The sequence below is a fragment of the Protomyctophum bolini genome (genome assembly GCF_963924005.1).
Source record: "Protomyctophum bolini genome assembly, chromosome: 7".
NCBI lineage: Eukaryota > Metazoa > Chordata > Actinopteri > Myctophiformes > Myctophidae > Protomyctophum > Protomyctophum bolini.
The window spans coordinates 44,589,323-44,608,734 of NC_137868.1; the positions used below are offsets into that span (position 1 = coordinate 44,589,323).

At 45.8% G+C, this 19,412-nt stretch overlaps 1 protein-coding gene across 1 annotated transcript in view; it reads right to left on the reverse strand.

The window, feature by feature from the left end:
• The window catches only part of LOC308318743 (uncharacterized protein), a gene marked incomplete at its 3' end in the record, with an annotated part of 66,518 nt that extends 49,063 nt beyond the window's left edge, over window positions 1–17,455 (reverse strand). The window contains exon 1 of the mRNA XM_080768370.1: window positions 17,166–17,455. Within this exon, the coding sequence (XP_080624496.1) occupies window positions 17,166–17,380 (215 nt within the window). The 5' untranslated portion in view covers window positions 17,381–17,455. The remainder of the gene's footprint in view (window positions 1–17,165) is intronic.
• Window positions 17,456–19,412: the final 1,957 nt, after the last annotated feature.

The window sequence follows — 19,412 nt, forward strand, 5'->3', positions numbered from 1 at the left end:
TGCCAGACTGTTGCCTCTCACTATGTTCAAATGCTTCCGTCGCACAGTCTGGAGAAACGGAAGCTCTGTCATGCCATGAGTGAGGGATACAGTCTGGAGAAACGGAAGCTCTGTCATGCCATGAGTGAGGGATACAGTCTGGAGAAACGGAAGCTCTGTCATGCCATGAGTGAGGGATACAGTCTGGAGAAACGGAAGCTCTGTCATGACATGAGTGAGGGATACAGTCTGGAGAAACGGAAGCTCTGTCATGCCATGAGTGAGGGATACAGTCTGGAGAAACGGAAGCTCTGTCATGACATGAGTGAGGGATACAGTCTGGAGAAACGGAAGCTCTGTCATGCCATGAGTGAGGGATACAGTCTGGAGAAACGGAAGCTCTGTCATGCCATGAGTAATGGATACAGTCTGGAGAAACGGAAGCTCTGTCATGCCATGAGTGAGGGATACAGTCTGGAGAAACGGAAGCTCTGTCATGCCATGAGTAATGGATATACAGTCTGGAGAAACGGAGGATCTGTCATGCCATGAGTGAGGGATACAGTCTGGAGAAACGGAAGCTCTGCCATGACATGAGTGAGGGATACAGTCTGAAGAAACGGAAGCTCTGTCAATATAAATGGGTCTGCTTTTCTGTGGCGCATTTATCAAAAGTGCTTTACAATATATCCCATCATTCACACACACATTCACACACCAAGAGACGCACGCATGTGTGTGCGTGTGGTGCGTGCGTGCTTGCGTGTGTATGCGTGTGTATGCACACACGCCTTCGGAGCTGGATTGAGCGCCACGTGACTCAAGATTCTTCTGTGGTGGATACGCCCGAGTAACCGACTCCACGGTGCATGTATTTTAACTCATTTGGCGCCGATTGCGCGCCTTTTAACGTGCCTTTTTTTTATATCAATTGATTACGGTTCACAACTGTATCCTGTATGCGTTCATAACACGGAAAAAAAAACAGGAAAAAAACGGAAATGAAAATTCCACTGACTTGCTGTCTATATATCGCCGTGAGTCTCCAAACCCGATGCAGAGGAATAAGCGCCTCATTGGCTCCAGCACGGACCCAGGAGGGGAGCGCCGCAAACAAGCGAGTCAATAAAGCTGCTTCCGCGTGACAGCGTGGAGGATCAAGAGATCATGTGGAAATATAACAGTCACAGTGCATTTCAGTCACAGTGCGTCGTAACAGCGGGCGTCAGTACACACAGCGCGCCGTGGTGTAGAACGGTCAGAGCGTTCAGCAGTGCAGGGCGTGCACAGACATTTAGAGGGGCATGCAAGCAGGTGCTCAAGTGGGAGAAAAAAAAAAGGGCACCTTGTGCGGCACGTGCGGAACCGGCCCCGGTTGCCTTAATATCGTCTACTATAAGCGTTGTGGTGGTCCAAAAATAAACAAGCTGTCTCAGCGTTATTGTCAGGGAGGTGTCTCTGTATCGTTTGCGACAGTCAGTCACTCATATAATTATGATAGCCTACAGTCCACTTCTAGCGAAAATGTAACTAATTCGGTAACATTAGCATTTTCTCTCGGTCAGTTGATTCTTCATATCCATGGGAGTGAAGCGGCTGGGATGACATGTTTATTTTTCAAACACAGTTCTTATACGACGTGATCTAAAATGGGGATTTTAAAGCAAATAAAAAGTACATGAACCTGTGGATCTGCGCCCTCTACCGATATTGACGACAGACTTCGGTGCTCTATGGGTTAAAAGTAACGTAGTGTTAGTACTTCCTCTCCTTGTTCCACACCGGTGGCCTCATTCTGCCCACAAAAGATCATAAATAAGCTTCACATTTTGTATACTGTTCCACTTCTGTCTCGTTTATTTTTTTTTGTTTTGTTTTCATGCACTTCCAATTTCACCCGTTCAACCTGCATCCTATTCTCTCTCTCTCTCTCTCCTGAATTGCATAAAATTGGCTTCTCAACCTGAAAATGTGTTTTCATGTCGGAGCGACTCGGTGAGACGGGGTATAGGCATTTCTATATTGGCATAGAGAGCAATTTAACACTTACACATTAAGTGTTAAATAGCTCTCTCTACCTCTCTCTCTACCTCTCTCTATACCTCTCTCTACCTCTCTCTCCCTCTTTCTACCTCTCTTGTTCCTGTCAGGAAGAAAACAGCTATATCTACATTTTTCAACCATTTTATTTTATTTCTTTAATAAATCAGTGCTATTGAACACCCTTTGCGTCTGTCTCTGGATTTTACAAATATTGAAGTTGAGAGAGAGAGAGAGAGAGAGAGAGAGAGAGAGAGAGAGAGAGAGAGAGAGAGAGAGAGACAGAGAGAGAGAGAGAGAGAGAGGGAGAGAGAAAGAGACCTCTGATCCGACTGACTTCTATTCACACTGGACAGTGCGGTCAGTCCCTTGGGCTGTCAGCCACACACACACCAATGTGAAGGCGATTGGTCGGACAGTTCTCGTGATATGCAAAGGGCAGGCAGCATTACTCACGCACACAAACACACAAACACACACACACACACACACACACACACACACACACACACACACACACGCGCACATGCACAGTCGCACCCCCACATGCACACTCACATGCACACACAGATTAGTAAGATATATTCATAGTACATCCTTTTTTTCAGGTCATCTGCGGGGGAAAAAAACAACTTATAGGGACGAACTCCCGCCGCCTCCCCACGAAGACGTCTAAACAGCTTGTCCTTGGAGTGCCATTAATGTAATTGGCATCAATCAGAGGATTAAGTGGCTGAGTGACTTGCGGTTTCCTCTCTAAGCCTGTGTAGGTACATGGCTATGCTGATGACCATGCAGTGTTGTTCTTACGATATTTAGTCGACTGAAACTAGACTAACACTAAAACATTCCAGGTGACTAAAATGTGACTAAAACGAAGTGAAAACTATTCAAGAGACTCTATAATTCAGAGTTTTGCGTCTGCCGTGGCATCATCATACCCGGGAAAATTATGCGGGAACGCCTACTGAGTGCAGGCCAAAAACTACTTGACAGCCCATATACATCCAAACAGAAAAGTCCTTTTGGTGTTTTAAGCATTATGTTATACTTTAGCTATTGGAAAATAGCTGTCGCCGTACCGAAGGTATACTTCAACCGGATTGTCACACACGACACCACCCAGCCGGCACACACTACCAGTCTGTAAAACCAGACGAGGGTCCAGTACTTAGAGTTTACAACAGGGGTCTGCAACCTTTTTCACATGAAGTGCGATGTTTTCATTTTTGTGATAGTCAGTGTGCCATATATATAATTATGACACCACATCAAAATGTAATATTCCCAAATGATTGATTGTCCATAGGATACACATAACAACCTTAGAAATATTTTCTTTCACATCAGGGTGATCATTAAACTCAGAGCAATAACCCACCTATGTCCCAGAATCCCTCCCCAGTCATGGGTTAGCAGTTTGAATGAATGTACAATTATGTGCAGGATGTAATTCGTATAATGGACTTAATTGAACTGACTTTTTGGAATATTACATTTTTAAAGAAAAAACGTATCTGTCTCACACTTATGCCAGTGAGCCAGTGACTACCCTTCCCTGTGCCAATGTTGGCACCCGTGCCCAAGGTTGCCTACCCCTGGTTTACAACACCGGCCAAGCTGTAGATTCTGAACATTTAGTCACTGGACTCATAATGAAGATGGCGAGTCAGGGTCAAAGGGCCACTTCACCCCTTTTGCAACAAGATGCAAATGGGGGTTATATTGATGTGGGTCATTTGTGTTTTTAGATATTTTTAGTATTGTAGTGACGCCATGGACACTCACCCCCACCTTGAGAGAGGGAGGGGGAGGGGCTGTCTTACTGAGACAACATGTAGTACCAAGGACTGTCTAAAGAGGACGGGACGTGAAGACCGTAAGGGCGCCGCCATGTTGCTCACATGGTGCTCCATGGAATGAAAGAAACATGATATGCGCAGTTGAGACCAAGGAAGCTGAACGAGGAAGTGTCGGCTGCATACAGGCCCATTGCAGCATGTTTCTTTCCTTCCATGGAGCACCGTGTGAGCAACATGGCGGCGCCCTTACGGTCTTCGCGTCCCGTCCTCTTTAGACAGTCCTTGATGTATAGTCCAGGAAGGAAGGAAGTGAGACCAGTGTCCATGACATCGCAGACACTTTGAAATACAAAAATATCAACAACAAAAAAAACACACACATATTTTACCCACATAAAAAGAAAAACAGGAAAGTGTTTCTTGTCTCTCCGAACATCGTTAATGAGATCTGGTTGCAAAAGGGGCGAAGTGGCTCTTTCAGAATTCAGAATATCCAACACTGGTGTCTAGAAGCTGTAACAGGAGGCAGAGGAGCGACCATAGGCAAATTTCTATTTTAGTTTAGTCATGGATTTAAACTTTTATTTCGTTTTAGTCATATTTTAGTCACCTGGAATGTTTTAGTGTTAGTCTAGTTTTAGTCGACTGGCATAAGATTTTAAGTCGACTAAATCTGCTGTTCATTTAGTCGACTAAAATGTATTTTAGCCGTCGTAATGGCTCATTCTATATACACTTGTTGAAAATAGCAGATATATACAAGCTCACAACGCGTCATTTTCAGCATGCAACAAAGTGTAAAATGACTTATACTGGATCTCTTGTCCACTAGTCACCTTCCTAACATTTGAGTCTAGTTTTTATCTGTCGTCGAAATTGTCAATACATCTTAGTTCTAGTCATCATAGCTTTTCATTTAGTTTTCGTCAGTGGAAAAAGGTAGTCGACGAACATTTTTTTAGTCGACGAAAACAACACTGGCTATATAGGGTGGTCCGTCCGTCCGGGTGTCCGTCCGGTCCGTCAGGCATCAAGGCCTTCTGTGTGCTATATAACCCTGACTCCGCCATGATGGAAGAAGCTCGCTTCACACTCGTTTCACAACAAAGCTATACTTTGTGAACTTGTGAACTCAATAGCGCTCCGGTCTGGCGGAGTCGGGTTAACTGTGTATATATGGCCTCATATCAGTGGCTTTGCCATTTCTGGAGGGGCATTGTGCCGAGCTGAAGGGGCACGTCCACAATGACGTGCCCTCCACGGCCTCCATGTAATGAGTGCCCTGGTGGAAGCTATATAGACAGGCTCTTGCTGTGTGGAATTCAAATCACCAAGTTAATTTAATGGTAAAAAAAAAAACACTGTGTGAACTGAATGATAAAATGGTGTGCTTGTTGGGGGAACTGGCTTAGACTGAACACTCACATTACACCAGACATTAATTAATAATATTCATGTTGGCCTACTTTTTGATTCATCGAATAAGTGCATCGACGCGAAACATTTCTAAAATATCTCTATTATAATCGACTAAATCGTTTAGTCCGATTAAGAACTTTATTGTGCACCGTTTCACACAACGCTGTCGTGCAAAAACGGCGAACATTGCTCACAACGTGACGTGTTGTAAGCTTTCTCATTTATTGAGACCGCACAGGTCGCAGTTTACTATGAAAACCTGCAAAACCTGTCAAGTCAGTCAGTCCGTCAAGACTCGTGTCAGTCAGTCCGTCACGCCTCGTGACACGCTCCATATATGGCCAATACAGAATGCATTCCATATGTTGATCTGACCTCATCAAACCCTGTACACTCAAGACAGTTGCCCCGCTGCCACCCTTAGATCTCCATATATGGAGATGTGTTGATCTGACCTCAACAAATCCTGTACACTCAAGACACGCTCCATATATGGCCAGACCTCATCAAACCCTGTATACACACACAAGACACTGCCCTTACATCTCCATACCTGGAGCTGACCTGTTCCGACATTCCATGCGTTGATCTGACCTCATCAAACCCTGTGCACTCAAGAGTCTAGACACGCTCCATATATGGCAAGTATACCGAATTCATTCCATTTATGTTGATCAGACCCCCCCATGCCAAAGCACCAGCACTCCCCCAGCAGTCTGCCATCACCCAGGCTGATGCGTGCAGGGCACCTTACTGGTTGTGACCTATAAAAAAAAAACCTGCATTTCATGTCAGTCAGTCAGTCAGGCAGTCCGTCACGCCTCATGACTCCATATATGGAGCTGTGCAGCAACTCTACATCTGACCTCACGGACACCAGCATAATAGTTTAACCCATTCTGACCGGGAACCCATTTTCGTGTTAGCATCATGTTATGCTTTAGCTATTGAAAAATAGCAGATCTACAAGCTCATAGCGCGCCACCGAGTGGCGCGCTACGAGCTTGTAGGTCTGCTATTTTTGAAAAATCTAAGGAACGACTGACATTTTTTAAAATCTGATCTCAGGTCAGAATGGGTTAATCAGACCAGTGTGTATGTCTATAGTGGAAACCTCGTATGAATCTGATCTCAGGTCAGAATGGGTTAACTCCTGGTTCTTAACTGTGCCCCTTTAGGGCCCGAAAATAGCAGATCTACATAGCAGATCTATATACAGATCTACAGGCTACAATAGCAGTTCTACAAGCTCTATCTACGAGCTTGTATAGATCGCTATTCTATTTCTCCAAAAGTGCCCCCTCTGACGGGATTTCTGCATGCCCCTGCAGCTCATACTAACAGAGACTACATAACAGGTCTGACTAGATTCACCACGCCTCCAGGCCAAGGGCAAGCTAGGCTGTCCCATTCGATCACCGCTGGACAGCTATGACAGGACATAGGACTGGCAGGGATGAGCCTCTCTGTTTTTTGGAACGTGAGCAGCAGAGCCATATCTAATAGAAGAGTTATACGATATAGAGGAGGGCAGAAACCGAGCGCTCGAGAGCGCCGTTCACGCATCCTGAACTGCAGAGTTAATTGGAAATGCATTGTTTCCAACGAGGGCGGCGCAAATAAGAGCTATTTTATAAGCATTGTGTGACAACATGACATCTGTATTGTATACAGTAACAGGCTAAAGTCTCTTTAATGTTTATGTCAGGGGTGGGCAACTTTGACGATGGAGAGGGCCACTATATTTCCACACTCACTCCCAAAGGCCATTACTGTCGTAGCAAAAATAGCCGATCTACAAGCTCAAAGCGACACGTTTTGAGCTTGTAGAACGGCTATTTTTGCTATATTCGAATTGGAATCCTGAAAATTTACATTTTTATGTAATTTCAAATGCCTTTTAATTATACGTGTGTTGAGCATTGAGCTACTAATTTAGACTGAAGTAATTAAAGCAGGTCATGTTTGCATGTTGTGGAATTGTAAACAGCTGGAACCAATATTATTATTATTATTAACCTGAGGGCCACATTAAGTGAAGGTGGGGGCCGCATGTGGCCCCCGGGCCGCCAGTTGCCCACCCCTGGTTTATGTTGTACGATATTACTACAAAACAATCTAAAATAAGGGGATTTAACCCATTCTGACCTGGCACCCATTTTGGTGTTAGCATCATGTTATGCTTTAGCTATTGAAAAATAGCAGATCTACAAGCTCATATCGCGCCACCGAGTGGCGCGATACGAGCTTGTAGGTCTGCTATTTTTGAAAAATCGAAGAACGACTGACATTTTTAGAATCTGATCTCAGGTCAGAATGGGTTCATCAGACCAGTGTGTGTCCTAGTGGAAACCTCGTATGAATCTGATCTCAGGTCAGAATGGGTTAAGATAATTAAAGCCGCAGGGCTTTTGTGTCCAATGCATTTCTGCCTATACTTCCGGTCCAGGACTTGTCCCAGTTGGTTGTCCCCCATTCTCAATAATTCCGCCATTGGAATGAAGCCCCATGAAGTGAACGCAGTTTGCGTATAACTCTGTCTATATCTAAGGCTCTGAACGTGAGAACACAGCACTGGTATATGGAATCAGAACACTCAGGCCCCATACACACACACACACACATCACACACATGTGTTGTGTCTTGTCTGTGTTTAATGGCCGCCATAATGCTTTTAGTTTGGGTTGGTTTGTTGGTTTGGTTTGGTTTGGTTTGGTATGGTTTGGTTGGTTGGTTGGTTGGTTGGTTGGTTAGTTAGTTTGTTTGTTTACCGGTAGTTTAGTTTAGTTTTGGTTTAGTTAACCGCTATTCTTCCTGGGGTCCTAACAGAATAATATGCATACAAGAAAATGGAAATTAAAAACAACATTACAGATATAACAAAAGAAGAAGAAAACAAATACATTACAGCATAACAAATACGGCATTCACTCTCTAGATTGTATTACATTACCTGGTATATTGACAGAAACTTTTCCAATGGGAGTCACGTGGGTTTGACCAAACATTTGAGGTTTGACGGCTGCATGTGTTCTGCCCCGTCAAACAAAAATGGTTCGGTCAAACCATGTGGACCTCCCATTGGAAAAGCATTGTGGCGGCCATTAAAAGACAAGACACCGAACATGTGTTTGACATGTGTGTATGAGGCCCGAGGGTCCCTAGTGTGGACACCACTTTGAGAGCCATTATTACGCATGGCATGGGAGGAGGGGGCCAGTTTTTCCTGCAGGGTTTCAGAAGGAAACCCAAATGGCGAGATGGTCGACCCTCACTCTATATCGGTGGTGTTAAGTGTGTGGACGCCATTGGGTCTGATGTTAAATGACCTCCGTGTATAAGAACTGCATGTATTCCCTGGACTGGTTATTATGTGTGACTTGCACTGCAATCTGGGAACCCGTACAAAAATGTTGAGTACTTTATCCTCCCTAATGTGATCAGATGATCATATTAGGGGATATTGTTGTCTGTCTCGGATGACTGATACTGAGCGTGGAACGCCGCAGGAGGTGCCTTGTACAGAAGTCTAAAGTTACAACATGGAAAACTATAGCCTGTCTCCCAGCTAGGGACAGGCTAGTAATTTCTCCCTTTTTGCCACAGACGTACACAATGAGTGGACAATAATTATTACCAGAAGGCAGAAACAGCCTGTAATTGTTTTTGTCGACTAAAAGCTAAGACGAAAAATGTTCGTCGACTACCTTTTTTCACTGAGGAAAACTAAATGGAAACTAAATGAAAACTTTAAGCTATGATGACTAAACTAAGACTAAATATACTGACAATTTCGTCAACAAATAAAAACTAGACTGAAATGCTAGGAAGGGACTATAGTGGACAAGAGATCCAAGTCATTTTATTTGCATGCTGAAAACAGCCGATATACAAGCTCACAGCGTGTCGCCCTGCGATGCGTTGTGGGCCTGTAGATCTGCAATTTTCAGCAAGTGTAAAAACAGCAGCATCAAGGCAAGTTCATGTCATTATACAGGTACCAGGTAATGGAATACAATCAAGAGGGAATGCACTAACCGTATTTATGCTGTAATGTATTATTTTCTTCTTTGATGTGATATCTGTAATGTTGACCCCGGGAACTCTGTTGACAGGTGTAACAGCTAAATGGGGATCTAAACTAAACTAAACTAAACTAAACTAAACTAAAAGCATTAGGGCGGCCATTAAACACAGACATAACATGTGTGTATGGGGCCTCAGGGTTCCTTTATATATAGGGGGTTCAAAATGCACCCATTCAGGTCTGTAACTGGTATGATCATATAATATCAGGGCCTCGGGTCCCTGCAGCCTGTGAAAATGGAATCCATTCGAGCACTCTCAGAGTTACGAGGGGTCCGTCCGCGCAAATAAAACATTTGAGAACCACTATGATAGCACTGTCGTGACATGACATTAATTATTATAGTACTGTGTAGTGTCATACATATTCCGAAGAAAACCCGGAGATTTTGACATTCAGTAATAAGTGGGTCTATACCGTCTTATCATCAGAACGAGAACAATTTAACCCATTCTGACCTGAGATCAGATTCATACGAGGTTTCGACTGGACACACACTGGTCTAATTAACCCATTCTGACCTGAGATCAGATTCTAAAAATGTCAGTTGTTCAGTCGATTTTTCAAAAATAGCAGACCTACAAGCTCGTATCGCGCCACTCGGTGGCGCGATATGAGCTTGTAGATCTGCTATTTTTCAATAGCTAAAGCATAACATGATGCTAACACCAAAATGGGTGCCAGGTCAGAATGGGTTAATGGTGTGTAAAAAACCGAAAGACCCGGTGAACTTGACATTCAGTAAATTGGGTGGCATGATCGAAATGAGAACATTTAAATGGTTGTCCAAAAAAAAAAAAATCTGGAAGGTCTGAGGAAGAAGGGCTGCGCGCCGAAACGTTACCACTTCAGTAAAGATATAATTGGGGGCATAAAATGCAGGTGTGCAGGACTTTTTTCGTTTCTTTCAAAAAAAGGAAATCTCACATTTTGCCACAGACAATACGTCTTTGCCACTGTACGGACAGTGATGTTGATGAGCCCTATATGCTCGCTCCTTGCTGTTCATCATACTGTTTCACATTCAATAATTAGCAAATTTTGTGGATGAGGATAATTTATACAGTTAAAGCCAGATTATAAGTATTTCCGTCTCGTCTCTCTCTCTCTCTCTCTCTCTCTGTCTCTCTCTAATCCCCTAACGCATAATCCAGTCACTGAATCCCTGTCTCATTATCATAATTCGAAATGGCTCCTACAGTGCGCGTACGAGGGCATGCACATGGCGACGCATGACAAGACAGAATCTCTGATTTATTTAGTTAAGGACATAGCATGTGGTCGTCGTATGTACATACGTTCACTCCATATTATGTGGATTGTTTTCAATAAAACATGTTCCAAACCATGTCATAATAATGCCTGGTGTATATAGACGATGGCCCTGACCTCTTCTATAATTGTCATGTCGTCACATGCACCTGTGAGGTCCAAACAGTCCCCCCACAGCTGAGAAATATAAAGTCTGAGTAATATAGACGTGGTGTGAGGAGAGAGAAGAACCCCAAAGTTGGGCAGGCGAACACGAGAACAAAAATAGAACACTGGTGGGCTTCCAGTTGGCTCTCGTTCTAATAACCCCCCTCAGACTGAAGTGAACACAAAAGTACTAGCCTGGGTCCCCCAGCCGTATACTCATCAGAGATGATGGAGTAGATGCTGTGCAACCCAGATTCGGCACAAACAAGGGACTACATTCATTTCGCTCCTATATATGCCACCGAAATGTGGAGCGCCCTACCAACAGTCATTAAGACGTGCGCATCCCTTGACTCCTTCAAAACCGCTCTCAAAGGGGCACCTATACGGACGGAATGCAATTCAAAACTGGCCCCCGTAAAATCTGAATCCCCTTTTACCCCTCACTGTACAGTATACACTATACACTGTATATATCTTTTCCCTTTTTAACCTCCTCTATGATGATGTCCTGTTTTGACAAAATATTCACACGTCTCTAAATGTTTTGATGAATCGAAAACGGTGGGCCCTATTGAAAACAAGTGCAATGCTTTATGGTGTGTCGTCCACTCACAGTTAACAGTTTTTGTATCGAGTTGTATATACTTGAAATGTACTGAAATTCTGCAAACTGTTAATCAATCAATCAATCAATCTGCGAAGAGAAAAGCCTGGTCACACAATCTATAGGGCAGAGAAGCGGAAGTGTCGGTGGGAAAATCAAATCAAATTTATTTCCCCCCGCCGGAATACGATATTTTTTCCGACCAATCACAACAGTTGTTTCATTCAACTGAGAATGTAAACTGATTTGTGAAGCGTCATAACGTCATACTTCCACCGAAATCCAGAAAACTGGATAGATCTACAAGCTCACAACGCGTTGCGTTGTGATGAGTTGAGAGCTTGTAGATCAGCTATTTTTGGGGGCGCAACCCCAGCACTCTTTATAGCTACTGTGTGTACGGTGTATAACGACATGGATTTCTAAACAAATTTGTTCAACGCAAAAATATACTGTGTTAAAGTTCAGGAGGAAAAAAAAGCAATTCTCCTGAATGCTGCCTTCCGGCATGGCATGGAAAGGAGAGGTTGCATTTCTTTCACCATGTAGTATAAATTCTGCATTCGTGGTCTGGAGAGGTGCAGTTGTTTTACAGACATGCAGCTAAAAAGGGCAGGGGCTTGAAGCTGATGTCTGTGTGTGCGCACGTCATTGATGGCTTCAGTTCATTTTTTCCCCCGCCTTAATATTTTAACCAGTTCAGAGTGCTTCCACTCAAAATGAACTGGTTCAGCAAGCACCCTATAAAAGTTGGTTTGGAAACAGGAACCAAATAAATGGCTTGTCAGTTCCGTCTAAGGGCCGATTCATACTATTTTAGAGCCGAATAAAAGTCGGTTCGGCTCTGTAGAGAGCCTACAATGTGACGTCATTTGAGGTTCGGGGGGGGGGGGGGGCGGGTACCGTCCTAAAGTCGGCTCTTCGGTGCTACTGAAAATTTCTGACGAGCCGAAATCATTTCGGCACTACAGCGCCGAAACAGCGTAAAATAGGAGTATGAATCGGCCCTAAGCCCCATTTGGGTTCCAAGAATCTAGAACTGGAACCATAGTTCCACAGAACTATAAAGTTATGTTTGGTGGAAAAGGAAGAGAAACCTCGACTATAGATAAAAACTCATGATACACACAAACAACAGCGTGGTCAGTGGTCACTGTTAGATAATTTATGTCTTATCTGTTTACAAACTAATGCCCAGTGCGGTCAATGTCCCATATCCTCCTGAACTTTGGGCCAGGCCGTGTCATTCATATTGTCACCTTATTCTCCCATATCATCATTTTACCCGTAGTCTACTGCCTGTTTATACAATACAGTACAGGGGAACAAAGGCTTACTTTGGTCAAGTACGCATGGCTGGAGTAGTGGGTAGACTCAGTGAGGTCTGCAGGTGCTGCATGTTGCCTGTGTGAAGGCTGGAGACTGAGTGAGGAGTGTGGGGTGAGTTGCTGGTTATATGTGGCACACCTAGACTGTGATTGGCTAGTGAGTTGAGTGGTGTAATGGCAAACACATGTGTGATTGTGTGGATGCAGGGAATGGGGAGTGTCCACCAGAGGCTGCCAGTCAGACAGCATGCAGATAATTCACAACAGTCCGGGTTGTTCTTCTTATCATCATTAATGTCATGTCATCCATGTTTATGGCCAAAAATATGTTTTCATCTGTCCCGTTTAATATCTTGTTCAGTCTCCATGTTGTCTGTCCCCCAGTCAAGTTAACTCGCAATAAGGAGAGGCCTACTAGTACTACATGTACTTGACCTTGGCCTATAGTGAGAAAAGAGATAGCTGCTCACTGGGAGGCAGTTTTTCTCTGCCGAAAGTTTCACAGTGCAGGGAAAGTTATCAACAAGTTGCCTGCGGCAACGCCTGCCTATAAGGCGCTCTCCCGGCTTTCCATGGGCATCTCATGCGCTGCTCCAAAGAGCGCTCGACAACCAGCGCCACCGTGGGATATTATACGGAAATGAACTATTTACCAGCCAATGAACTTTATATCAACCAAATCTGACGTGATCTGCAGTATTTTTAGCCTGGGACAATACTGTGAAGAGGAGGCTTTCCGATTCCGGCGAGCCGCTCCAGCGTCCGAAACGGTTGAGAAATGACAGAGTTATACCGTGTGGGGGGTCCCTCTACTAGTGTACACTCTACTGTATACTGTACTGTACTGTCACTGTACTGTACTGGCACACCCAAAATCAACATATATACAGTTAATATGTGCGTGTGTGTGTTTGTGCTGTTTTCGTGCTCAGACCAAGCCACCCACACACATAGCTCAGTAAGGGAGTGGTTGCACCACTCAAAAAAGAGGGGGAGGCCCTAGGCCCTATATAGTATGTTTCCCTGGTCCTCACAAGATTTTTTTTTTCTTTTGGTTAAAACAAATATATATTTTTAGAGTTAGGCTTCTACTCGATTAGGGTAATGATTCAGGTTGTGGTTATGGTATAAGGATCAGGCCTTTAGAGATGGGGGGGCTCCATTTTCGTCACCGCTAAACCCCTTATATCCCTAAACTTCTTTGCCTTTTTACTATTTTTCTAAACATTTTTGAAGTTAGTTAGTTTAGTTAAAATGGCCAGTCTACAAGCTCACAACGTGTCAATGTAGACTGGCTAGTTGAACTATGCAAAAATAGTTTTTCAAAATGGTAAATAAAAGGCAAAATAAGTTTTAGGGGATACGGGGTTTAGTGGGGACTGAGGTGTATAGTAGACATTTAGAGGCGAGGTGAAGCAGGGAATGGGGTTAGACTAGAGGAATGCCGGGGTTATTCTTAGCCCGTGCACCGCTCTCTGTCGCGCGCTAAAAATAAAATCCACAGGTGTGTGTCTCTGCCAATAATTGGTTGCCTTAACGATAACGGCCCCCTTTAACGATCCCTATAGGGGTTAGGGTTAGGGCCTGGAACTGTGAGAGTGTACAAACGGAACCAAGTGGACCCTTACGGGTCCGTAGTGTATAGTAAGTGTACACACGGAACCAAATGGACCCTTACAGGTCTGTAACTCTGAGTGTAAAAAATGAATGGAACAAAATGTCCCCTTACAGGTTTGTAAGTCTGAGAGTACAAATGGAACCAAATGGACCCTTACAGGTCCGTAGTGTACAAACGGAACCAAATGGACCCTTACAGGTCTGTAAGTCTGAGAGCGTAGAAATGGAACCAAATGGACCCTTATGGGTCTGTAACTCTGAGTGTACAAAATAAATGGAACAAAAGGTACCCTTACAGGTCTGTAACTGTGAGTGTACAGACGGAACCAAATGGACCCTTACAGGTCTGTAACTCTGAGTGTACAAAATAAATGGAACAAAAGGTACCCTTACAGGTCTGTAACTGTGAGTGTACAGACGGAACCAAATGGACCCTTACAGGTCTGTAACTCTGAGAGTGTACAAATGGAACCAAATGGACCCTTACAGGTCTGCAACTCTGAGAGTGTACAAATGGAACCAAATGGACCCTTACAGGTCTGTAAGTCTGAGAGAGTACAAATGGAACCAAATGGACCCTTACAGGTCTGCAACTCTGAGAGTGTACAAATGGAACCAAATGGACCCTTACAGGTCTGTAACTCTGAGAGAGTACAAATGGAACCAAATGGACCCTTACATGTCTAACTCTGAGTGTACAAATAGAACCAAATGGACCCTTACAGCTTTGTAACTCTGATGGACCCTTACAGGTCTGTAACTCTGACAGTGTACAAAATAAATGGAACCAAATGGACCCTTACAGGTCTGTAACTCCGAGAGTGTAAAATGGACCCAAATGGAGTATCTGAAGATGATCGGGGGGCCAATCAGTGCAACAGTGAAAAGGACACATCCTGTTCAGATTTCTCATACTCTCTGCCTATTGGCCAAACTCCAGACCGACGCCACAGAGCAGTGGTTCTCAACCAGTGGTCTGGGGACCACCAGCGGTCCTTGAGGAGGTTCCAGTGGGTCCCCCCAGCTAAATGATGGACTCTTGAGAGTGCAAAATTAAACCAAATGGACTCTTACATTACTTAACCCATTCTGACCTGAGATCAGATTCTAAAAATGTTCTTCTACATCCTGACAGTTTTCTGAAAAGCTAATGTTTCTGTCAGTCGTTCTTCGATTTTTTTCAAAAATAGCAGACCTACAAGCTCGTAGCGCGCCACTCCGTGGCGCGCTATGAGCTTGTAGATCTGCTATTTTTCAATAGCTAAAGCATAACATAATGCTATAACACCAAAAGGGGTTGCCGCCCCGAAATGGGTTCATTTGCAAGACGTCTACACACAATTAGAGAATGTAGAAGAATTGTTATTTTTGATCAATGTTTGGCCTGTTATCTTTCCTAATGGTCAATCCGCACGGAATTTACTATCAAACCCGCGAGACAACAACATTCAAAGTTTTGTGCTTCAATGTCATCAAACGGTGGTTCTGTGCTCAAAAACACTGAATAAGTAAAAGGGTTGAAAAGCAGCAACGTGTGAGTGAATCCATGTTATCAGTCTGCATATAATAATGCCATGCAGGCTATAATATACAGCTCTGACAGTGGGACGGAGACGCTTTCTGGAAACACTTCCAAATGAGATGGAACCCCCAGTCCGTGGTGGGGTGCAGTACTTAGTTTTTGGCTTAGACTAGTCATTGGTTAGACCAGTCATTAGTCCTACAACTACAACCTATCTCAAACCCTCACCCTAAACCTAACCTCCCACGGGGGCAGCACACCTAAACCTAACCTTAACCCATGTCTAACCAATGTCTAGTCTAAACTAAGTATGCACCCCGTCCGTGGTTTCTCAACGTTGGCTCCGCCTCCTCCACTTCCGGATCCCAACCTATATATAGGCCTATATCTCGCAGTCCTTCCCCGCACCCTTTCCAGACCTATAGGCTTGTTTTAGTGGTCTTAAAGGTAGAGTAAGTGATTTCACTCAAAAAACCTTGGGTTTCGTTTTTGGCTGTGGGACCTAAGCCTTCGTCCAATCAGGATAGAGAGTCAAAAACGAAACCTAAGGTTTTTTGACCCCCAGGGGTTAACTGGGGACAGGGAGGAACTCCTTATATGGTCAGCACACTCTATAGTAGAGAGGAGTATCACAAGAAAACAAAAAATAAGTGATATTTGAATTAAGTGAAATCACTTACTCTACCTTTAACATCTTGTTTTCTTCATAATAATATTGGTCTTTTACATTTTAAAATGTGGAAACGGCCTTAAATGGTGCAGAGAAAGCAGGCATATATAGGGATGTAGCTATCTGGTCCATGAGTATAAGGCTATTATGGACCAGAGCTATACAGACCAAGGCCATCTTACCTTAAGATAAGGTAATAATAAAGAATAAGGTAATGGCAGGGTGCTACCTATAGGTGCAACTTCCAATGGCAGCCCATTCATCCAGACAGAAAAGTCCTCTCTGATTGTATTAAACAACGTCAAAATCACCAACATTGCCAGCTGTGCGGAAAGCTTGAATTATTCTCTTTCCATCCTCGACAAAGTGTTTGTTTCATAAAAATCCCCTGTAGACATGTCATGAGCTATATATATATACTTTGTGTCCTTGCAGGTGATTCTTTTTCCAAGTGCTGGAGTTTGGAAGTGCTCGTTATAAGATATCACTCCACTTGCCCACCTGTTTTGAATTAGCACATAACGCAAGAGGGCAGCAGCAGGACATTTTGCTTCACCGATAACGAGTGCTTCCAAACTCTGACGGGAAAAACATGGCCGCTGCCAGCCACGGTCTGCAAATAGTCTATACTAGTGTATATATGTGTGCGTGCGCGTGTACATTATATACAGTACCTGAAGTCGCTGTACGGGTGTATGATCCAGGCTCCGGCGGACTTCAGCCTCTCCTGCTCCAGGGCGACGGCCTTGTGCGAGCCGAACATGCGCAGGCTGAACTTGTTGACGCCGGGCTGCAGCATGGCGCCGAACTGCCGCTGGATGAACGTGCTCTGGCCGGAGGAGCCGTAGTAGTCCTCGCCGTCCTGGAAGCCCATGCCGAACAGCCCCATGCCTCCGCCCCCTCCTCCTCCCCTTCCTCCTCCGATCTCGGGGGTCCCGGCCGCCGTGGTGGTGGTGGTCGTAGTGGTCTCGGCCCCTCCCCCTCCTCCTCCTCCCGCGTTGCAGGCGACCACCACCACGGACGAGGCGGCGGTGGAGGCCAGGGCGGTGGTGGTGGTGCGCGGCGGGGGCGGGGTCGGGGTCGCCGCCACCGACGACGACGCGAAGCCCACCGAGCGGGGCGGGGGCAGCGGGATGGGCGTGGTTGCCCCCGAGCCGCCGCCGCCCCGGGAGGAGGAGCTCATGATGGAGAGGCGGCGCCGGGCGGACATGGCGGTGGCGGTCCCTGCGGCGGACGGACCGCCCTCGGCGGGAGGGTCCGCCCCCACCCCGACCACCCCCCCCTCTCCCAGAGAGGCCTGGGAGAGACGGTATACGCCCCCAGACGGGGACGGGAGGCTGCCTTTGCTGCGCCGCTTCTTCTTGTTGCTGCTGTTGGACTCGCCTCCTCCTCCTCCTCCTCCTGGTGGCGCGGTACCGCTAGATCCGCGGAGCCTGGACAGGCTGCCGCTGCTGCTGCTGCTCATGGGAGTAGTGGAGACTGCTGCTGCTGCGCCTCCTCCTCCTCCTCCTCCACCCAGAACTCCATCCATCTCACACCCAGAGGAGAGGAGGAGAGGAGAGGAGGAGGAGGAGGAGGAGAGGAGTGGAGGAAAGAGAATATTAGATAAGTAGAGAGCAGGAGGAGGAAAGGAGAGTGGAGGAAAGAGAATATTAGATAACGAGAGAGGAGGAGGAGGAGGAGGAGAGGGGAGGAGGAGGTGGAGGAAAGGAGAGTGGAGGAAAGAGAATATTAGAGAAGTAGAGGAGGAGGAGGAGGAGAGGAGAGTGGAGGAAAGAGAATATTAGAGAAGTAGAGAGCAGGAGGAGGAGGAGGAGGAGGAGGAGGAAAGGAGAGTGGAGGAAAGAGAATATTAGATAACGAGAGAGGAGGAGGAGGAGGAGAGGGGAGGAGGAGGAAGAGGAAAGGAGAGTGGAGGAAAGAGAATATTAGAGAAGTAGAGAGGAGGAGGAGGAGGAGGAGAGGAGAGGAGAGTGGAGGAAAGAGAATATTAGTGAAGTAGAGAGGAGGAGGAGGAGGAGGAGGAGGAGAGGAGAGGAGAGTGGAGGAAAGAGAATATTAGTGAAGTAGAGAGGAGTAGGAGGAGGAGGAGGGGGGGAGGAGGGGGGGGAGGGGAGAGGAGAGGAAAGGAGAGTGGAGGAGAATATAGTGGAGGAGAGAGAATAACGTAGATAAGTATAGAGATCAGGGGAGGAGAGGAGGAGAAGGCTGGAGAGGCAGAGAGTGAGCGTATAGAGGGTGGCCATGCAGGCAGGCAGTCAGCCTACCTGTAGCTGTTTTCTCCAGAACCTATATTATGGTCTCTCTGCTCTCTCTCTCTCTAACTAATGTGTCTGTGTCTTAAAGGAAGGTTATACCGTCAGCGTAGAAGGACTTGTTGTATGTGTGTGTGTGCCTGTGGGGGGGGGGGGGGGGTCGCTCACGTTGCGACCGCTCCGGCCACGGCAGCTCGTCATCATCACTGATATGACACACCCGGTGCATGCATGGTGCCCTTGGCTATAAAGGAAGGAGACGACAAAAGAGACCCTCTCCTCTCCTCTCCTCTCCTCTCCCCTCCTCTCCTCCTGCATGTGACGGCGCCAGCGGCGGTGGCAGCACTCTGCTGCTCACTTCTCTCTCTCTCTCTCTCTGCGTGTGCGTGCGTGTGTGCGTGCGTGTGTGCGTGTGTGTGTGTGTGTGTGTGTGTGTGTGTGTGTGTGTGTGTGTGTGTGTGTGTGTGTGTGTGTGTGTGTGTGCGTGCGCGTGTGTCACTGTGTGTGGTGGTCTCGGTTAACCTCGCGTCACCATGAGGCTTTCCATGCCGTGCACCTCGGAGGAGGAGGAGGAGAAATTCCCGGTTGTGCTTTGTCCTCTTCTAGCTGTGTGTCTCTGTAGGATTCTCTGAGTCTGAGTCATTCCTCCTTCGACGTCCTTGAAGA